General features: G+C 43.7%; 1 protein-coding gene across 1 annotated transcript; it reads left to right on the top strand.

The window, feature by feature from the left end:
- The first annotated feature begins 2,777 nt into the window (after positions 1-2,777).
- On the top strand, positions 2,778-7,443 carry LOC133943247 (homeobox protein orthopedia B-like). Its single transcript, XM_062381862.1, has 3 exons — positions 2,778-2,981; positions 3,276-3,667; positions 6,078-7,443. Exons 1-3 carry the CDS (start codon positions 2,906-2,908, stop codon positions 6,564-6,566), a joined length of 957 nt encoding a protein of 318 aa, XP_062237846.1. The 5' UTR covers positions 2,778-2,905; the 3' UTR covers positions 6,567-7,443.
- The last annotated feature ends 271 nt before the right edge of the window (positions 7,444-7,714 follow it).

Genomic DNA, 7,714 nt, shown 5'->3' with positions numbered 1-7,714 from the left:
TGTTAGGGAGCAGATGGAAAATCGATTGTTTTATTTGATTTCTATAAGTTGAGTGAATGCAGATGTGAAAGGGGGCTTGATCACAAGACGCCAGCAGATCGCCTCTTGCTCCGTGTTGGATCTCATCCCTGCACGTGCTCTTTCTTTTGGTTGCTGGTGTTATTTGAAGCGGTTCTGCAGAGGCACTATGAGCAATGGATTTAACGCAGTTTGATTGCTAAAAAAAATAACAGCGCGCAGAGGGTGGACACGGAATTCTTGATCTTTGAAATTGCTCTACAAAATTGCATTTGTTTTTGGTGCGCTTCCATTAAAAGTGTCTCCTCGCGTGTAAACAGCCGTTCCGCACTCAGATGCGCCACATTAACCCACGGGTGGATTGTATGTGCGCGTGTTTTCACTGGGGGGGAAGATTGATGTGGTCCAGTTAGGGAGGCTGAGTGAGATATAGACCCATTTCAAGTGGGTTCCTCTTATTACAGCGATAAGTTGCAGCCTGAGGATCTGAACTGTTTCCTCTGCAACAAAATCCACAATATCCAATGTCATATCATCAAAGTCCATAGATGGATAACTATAGATGGATCATAATACGACCTCTGTTTTTTTACACGTGACTAATACAGGAACTCCATATTAGTCATTTTAAATTTAAAAGCTAATACTTTTATTAATCATAATTACAATAGAAGTTATACATAATGTGTCCTTGTCTTTTTTAACTTGCTTTAAAAAATAAAAGACTTGCACAACATGATGTTAGCATGTTGTGAAAGTTAATAATATGTTAATATAATTATTTATCATAATTTTGTTGTTCAGCTTTAGAAAATAACTTGCACAGCAGGATGTTAGCAACCATAATAATTACTGTTATTATTATCAGTGAAATTATGCACATCTTATATAAATATTTAGCATTTTCTGTTATATATATTTTATGATAATTGCATTATTAATACTAGTAGTATAAGCACACGTTTTTTTAACGGTTACAATATTTTTTTATCAAACTAATCTTCGTAAATTACTTGAAAAATGCATTTAAAATTATCTTGAAATTTAGTTGAATTCATGTTATTATAATTACATTTACTTCTATATATAATAATGTAACAACGTATTCTTACATGTGTACCAAGAATTTGAATTTAAGCACAAATGGAAATGATCTATGACCCTTATCGGCTGAGTTTATTGCTTAAATTCAGATTATTATTATAATTGCAAAGTTTGTTTTCATGCTTACTGGAAATCAGACAACTTCCAGAGCACATACACACCGTCCCTCCTGACTCAAGCCCAGCTCCACACTCAGTGTTGGCCTCACAACTCTCAACACAGACATGCAGTCCCTCTCCTCTTCCTCTTCCTCTCTCCTTGTCTACACGACTGAATCAAACGAGTCGAGCCTCTGCTGCTGCCGCCGCTGCTGATTGCTTATCCTGAACCTCCGGGAGCTGGTCACAGCTTCCCCCATCTCAGTGGACCATGCACCGACCGGTCCCCCATTTCCTTAAGTTCTCACGCTGTGCCACATATAGGCTACTTCCCTGTGTCCCGGCAGATTGCGGTTAAGGAGCATAGAAGATGAGCTGCCTCCGTGCCGTGCAGCGGGGGAGAGAGGAGAGAGACGAGTCCTCGCTCGGACGCCTCCTTTGTGCGGCTGCAAAGAAACCTATTTAGTCCCAGGCGGTGGTCTATTCACCGGGCTCACCCTGACATCTGCCAACAGCCCCTCTCTCCAGAAAACCACGCACTGTCTGGAGAAAGGGAGCGAGGAGCGCAGATCAATGACTGTCCTGTTAATTGTATAATAGACCTACTTATAGACCTCTGCTACAGGGGCGCGATCGTTCAGGATCCACCACGTCTGGTTTTGTTTGAGCCAAATGGGCCTAAATACCTTAAATTGCGCCCCGTGCTGATGAAACGTCGATGGGAGTTAAAGCGGCCGATTAGTATCCGAGCTTAAATCCATCTATACTCATTTATTTATTTATTTCCTCCATTTGTTTCCACAAATCACCTGCCAAGGGGGAATGGGAGCGATATTCGTTGTGTTTGTGATCCAAGGGCGGGGAGGGAAGTGGTGCTGAGAGGAGGCCCGCGTGTGGCGGTGTGTGTCTCCTCACCTGGCACATTGATTTCCCCTTCTATAAACACAGTCCATCATGGGATCTCAACACAGGCCTGCACACGAGCCACAAGCATGAAATGTGTTTTAATTCACAGGGTTTCCTTCTGGGCAATTTGGGGCAAATCACTCCTTCGTCTCCGAAGCAGCCTCACCTGACTGTAGACCAGCGATTTGAAGATTTGAGACATGGGTAATAATGGTGTTGCATTTCTTCCAGTCTCCTGCAGCAAAACAAACCTTCTTGCATGAGCTCCCCACATCAGTCCCCACGCAGATCCATCCACGAACACGGAGTCCTGTCATGGCACGGGGCTATAGATGAGATTAAACAAACACATTAAGATGCTTAACGTGGAATAATTTGAGCATGAAAAAGCTAATAAATCAGAGGACGGAATGGCGGAGGGTTGAATTGAATTGTAGCGTTTTCGTGCACGTCTTTGGCCTGTGCGCGTGCGTATGTGTGTTTAATAACATAGAAAAAGAAAAAAAAGAAAAGAAAAAGAGGAGGAAGAAGAAAAGGGAGGGGGAGTCACGTCGCTGACATTTCCAAGCTCCCGCTCTGATTGGCTCTTATTTGAGGAAGCGCACGGCTTCTTTCAACTAATAAGCGCCTCCCCATCGCTCTAAAGGACATTATAATGCAAGGGACCTCCTTTTTAACCACAAACCGAATTTTCGTTCATTTAGACCATATATACTTTTAAATTGCCCCCGAAGTTGTAGGATTTTTTCTGCCCGCCTTTAGCCCTGGAGCGGTACGCGATGCTCTCTCACGCCGACCTCCTGGATGCTCGGCTCGGAGAGTTGTCATCCGTGAACTCCGGCCCCAAACTCCAGTGTAAGATTTCAACTTCTTGTTCATCTTTTATTTTTCCTTCAAGTGATAAATAGACTGTAGTTAATGGTGTTTACTGCTAACTTGTTTATCGTTGGTTTGAATGATCATTTGCTTTAATTTATCTAGAATGGGAAATGGTCTGACAGCAGAAATATGACTCTAGCCTTTCTGACTTTATTGTTGTATATTTTTTGAGTAATCCAAAGCTATAGCATGCAACTCTCGTTTTATGATGCTGCGCTTTGAGCCCATGCGTTCCGCCTCTCAAAGTCTCTCTCCTCTTCGCCCTCTCAGGGATGAAGGATGCTGCGGAGCTGCTCGGACACCGGGAGGCTCTCAAGTGCCGTCTGGGAGGTGGGGTGCAGGACCAGGGGCACCCGGGAGACATGGCCCCTGGTTCAGACTCGGTAGAGGGAACCACTCTCCTGCCGGGAGAAGACATCGCCACAGTCGGATCCAACTCAACCGCAATGGCGGTGAACGGCAAGGAGCAGGAGAAGCAGCAGCAGCAGCCGCAGCAGAGCTCCAGTCAGTCCGCCAGTCAGAAACAGAAGCGGCACCGGACGCGCTTCACGCCGGCGCAGCTGAACGAGCTGGAGCGCAGCTTCGCCAAAACCCACTACCCTGACATCTTCATGAGGGAGGAACTGGCGCTGAGGATCGGCCTCACCGAGTCCAGAGTTCAGGTACAGACCTCCGCATGTTGATGTTGTTTTTCACTGCATTGGCTTGGGGTCCATATTTGATCTGTTCCCACATGAACAGATGGTCATTAATACCACATCGAAGGGAGTGAGCAAACATAGGAATTCTCGTGTGCAGAGGATTGAGGACTCTGCGTTTATAAAATATAATCTCGTCACTTCTAATCATTTATTTACTACAATGTGTTGTCGGTTATTTTTCACTGGTCTCTCCAATAATGTTTTTATTGACAAGTAGTTTTGAGTGCACATCAAAGCCAAAGCCCACACCAGTGACTTGATGACAACAAGTTGCATCAAATTCATAATGAAGGTGCTTTATTTTGTTAGTAATAGAATTATAAACAAATATTTTCTATATATTTAATATATCATTTCACATTATTCATGCATGAAAAAAACACCCTGCATAAAACAGGACAGTTAATCAGTTGTGATTTGATTGTCAAACAACCATTTTCAGTAAATAAACAAAAAAAAAAAATTCAATTTAATTATTAATAATTCAACTCTCAGACAATTTGTTGAAGATGAGCATGATATTAAATATTTTTCTAAGAAGCTGTAGACAATTTAAAAAACAAAACAATGTCTCTGTCCAAGGTGCTGAAGCATTTCTTATTTACGGATACAAAATAACCCATGTGCCTTTAAAATACATTTCTAGCCGATATATTATACTTTATAATTTGTCAAACAAGGACCATTCACAAAAACAAGCATCTCTAAATAACAAGAGAAGATATTTAGGTTGCTTTTTGAATTTTCAGAAAATGTTATTTAATGCCACCTGTGGTAAGCTTACCAGGAAATATTGAAGTTGGAGGTATGACATTTTAATATACCTTCTTAAGGATTTGCCAGATTTTCTCTTGTGCAATTTTTGAATTTGGACGTGCAACAAATGCACATGAAGACGTGGATTTAGATAAAAAGCCTGGAACAAATTAACGTGACTTAAGGTTGCAAAACAGATATATATATTCTATGGTACAATTTAATAATATGTCTCCCCTATTAAACAAGTGATTAGGGTGGGAATATGTGGCACTTAGCAAAAAAACTTAGCCTTGCGTAATTAATCATTTATGTTTAGTGAGACTTAAAAAACGAATCTTTGTTTTTTTCCTGACAAGTGCTTATTTTGCACAAGCACACAGGACCAACGGCTCCAGCAAACCAAACACATTATCAACCATTTTCAGTCTTATTTATAACAGTGAACGGGTTATTAACCAGTGATGTAAAATTCATGCAAATGATCCCACTGAAAGCAATAAAAGCAGCACAATCATTAGTCACCTTAATATTCAATTCTTTATTCCAGCCAGAGCAGGGTGGTGGTGCTCGGTGCAGGGCTCCTGCAGACTGTTGGTAAACACCGGTGCAGGCCCCGCGCAGGTGCAGCCGTCGGAGGGCGTGCGCGCCTCCACCATGCATCCTCGCTTCTCTAAAATGTTCCATCAGCGACGTCTTAATAGGACTCAAGAATATATTGTACTTTTTTTTTTTTTTTAATGGAATGAGAAATTGCATTTTCTTTCCCCCTCCGGTGTAATGGGTTTGGGCGACGTTTCACGGATGGCTGAGCGGAATGAGAGCGAGATTTCACTTTTAATACGGAGGCATCGACTCACGGCCCCGCGCGCGCATTAATCACGGCCGGGGATGATGAAATCTCTATAAAGCCCGACTATGACGCGCGTGCATGTGTTCGTTTTTTGTTAGGCCCTGCGTATACGTGGCTCGGTGTGTTTGTGTTCTTTACGCGCGCGTCAGTGGACTGGCAGGGTTTCTTTTCACGTGGATTGTGCAGTTTGAAGTAACGCAGGCCATTCCCCCCCACGTGATATTTAGGGCAATTTTCACTTAATCTGTTTGTAAATAAGATATTGAGAAGATAAATTGTCTGAGTCACTGTTGCGGGACAGCAGCAATAAAACCCTCTGTGATTGTTATATTTCTACAGAGCACCGTCTATATATTTTATACCATGGAAGAGAGGCTTCTCTTAATGTCGTATAAAATGGTACGTTTATAAACGTACCATTGAGGCTTCTCCTCAGTTGTCCATAGTCGAGTTGAGGAAGGTATATCAAGTTAATTCAGGCCTCGTTGCCCGGAAAGACTTTCCTACGGACACTGCTACTGTGGCCTAAAATATGCACTTACATGCAGGCGTGTTTAATATGTGGAGGGGGTTTTCGGGACATTATCGTGCGTAATAATTGGGTAATTCTCCCCACCAGCACATACTGTGAGGAGCATGCTTCTAGCATCCACCTTGCTGCCTGTATCATGGTGCAGACTACGACCTGACACCGCCTCAGACATGTGCTCCCCAGTCTGTCTCTCTGGTGCCTCATGATCCCGTATCTCTCTCTGCTCGCAGGTTTGGTTCCAGAACAGACGCGCAAAGTGGAAGAAAAGGAAGAAGACCACCAATGTGTTCCGCTCCCCGGGGACGCTGCTCCCTACGCCGGGCCTGCAGCAGTTCTCGGCCATGGAGAACAGCCTGTGCTCCTTCCACGCCAACGACACGCGTTGGGCCACGGGGATGCCGGGGGTCTCCCAGCTGCAGCTGCCGCCCTCGCTGGGTCGTCAGCCGGGCATGGGGCAGTCCCTGTCACAGTGCAGCCTGGGCCCGCAATCAAACTCCATGGGTCTCTCCAACGGCCTGTCATCCAACGGCTCCGGTCTGCAGTCCCACCTCTACCAGACGCCTTTCCACGGAATGTCGGCCTCCCTCTCCGGCCCCACGAACGTAACGGGCTCCCCGCAGCTGTGTAGTTCCCCGGACAGTGACATGTGGAGAGGGACAAGCATCGCATCACTGCGGCGCAAAGCACTGGAGCACACAGTGTCCATGAGTTTCACTTAGTGACCCCCCCTCCCCCCCCCCCTCCCAGCCCCAGCCTGTGGCCCCCTTTCTGTTCACCCCCACCCCTCTGCTATTTAAACCAACACGAGAGAACGAGCGAGCTAATCAGCACTTAGAAGTGAGAGAATGAAGACTGGCTTCATCTAGACATACTGACAGAAAGAAAAAGGACAACACTGATGGACAAATGGAAGAAAAAAAAGAAACTTGAGTTATGGGTTATTTATCTCGTTATCTCGAAACGATTTTATCAAATGTTGATAATAAATACTATTGTAATGATCTCTAGACTTAAAGGCCCTAATTACGAGAGCCAAACAATCGTCGTATTTACGTTTTCTTCGAGTGCGTCTTTACGCGCACGTGTTATTGTGTTCGGGTGAAGTTGTGTTATGTCAAACGGTTATTTATAAGATGGGGTATACATTTTGGTAAGCGCCTACACACACGCACCATACTTTAGGTGGGCCTATTGAACCGGGTCTCGGGCATGCCATGCTCTGCGCATGTGGATTCAAAAGCTTGGATCATTTGAGGAGGAAATGGTCCCCACTCAGTTTGAACAGATACTTTTTTCAAGGCGACCTCAGTCTCGTCTGCATGAGACGGGAGCATAAATCTTAAGAGTGAAAATTAAAAAAAATATACAAAGATCATTTCAGTAGGCCTACTATGTTTTAGGATGTTTTGTGTAGATGAAACATTCTTGCTATGTACCCGCTGGTCTTTTTGTGACATGTTTTAACTTATTGTATGTGCTATTACTTGACACATTTCTTAAATGTTTGATCTTACATCGAAATGCACCACGTTGACGGGTTTGTACCAATTTAAAATGACAAATTAATAAAATTAATTTTCAAGAATGTCAAATCAAGGATGATTCATGTCTCCGTTGAACAGACACTATGTTGTCATATTGAGCACTATTATGACGTCATGGTGGATTATTTTTTTAATTATCTATTGGGATTTAGTTTGGACTATATTTGGGAAGCCTGAAACGATATTGGAAGTATTCCTTTCGATTTTGAATTTTCTTGTTCTGTCCGTGGTTGCTCAGTGACCTGTTTATGAATTTACCTCCGCAGTGTTTGAGGCTGAGGGTTTATGGAGGGTGAGGGTCCCATGGGGGTAAAGATGTCGGT

Source organism: Platichthys flesus, chromosome 3 (genome assembly GCF_949316205.1).
Source record: "Platichthys flesus chromosome 3, fPlaFle2.1, whole genome shotgun sequence".
Taxonomy (NCBI): Eukaryota; Metazoa; Chordata; class Actinopteri; order Pleuronectiformes; family Pleuronectidae; genus Platichthys; species Platichthys flesus.
Note: the sequence above shows the minus strand (reverse complement) of the source record. Positions and strands in the feature narration are given on the sequence as shown.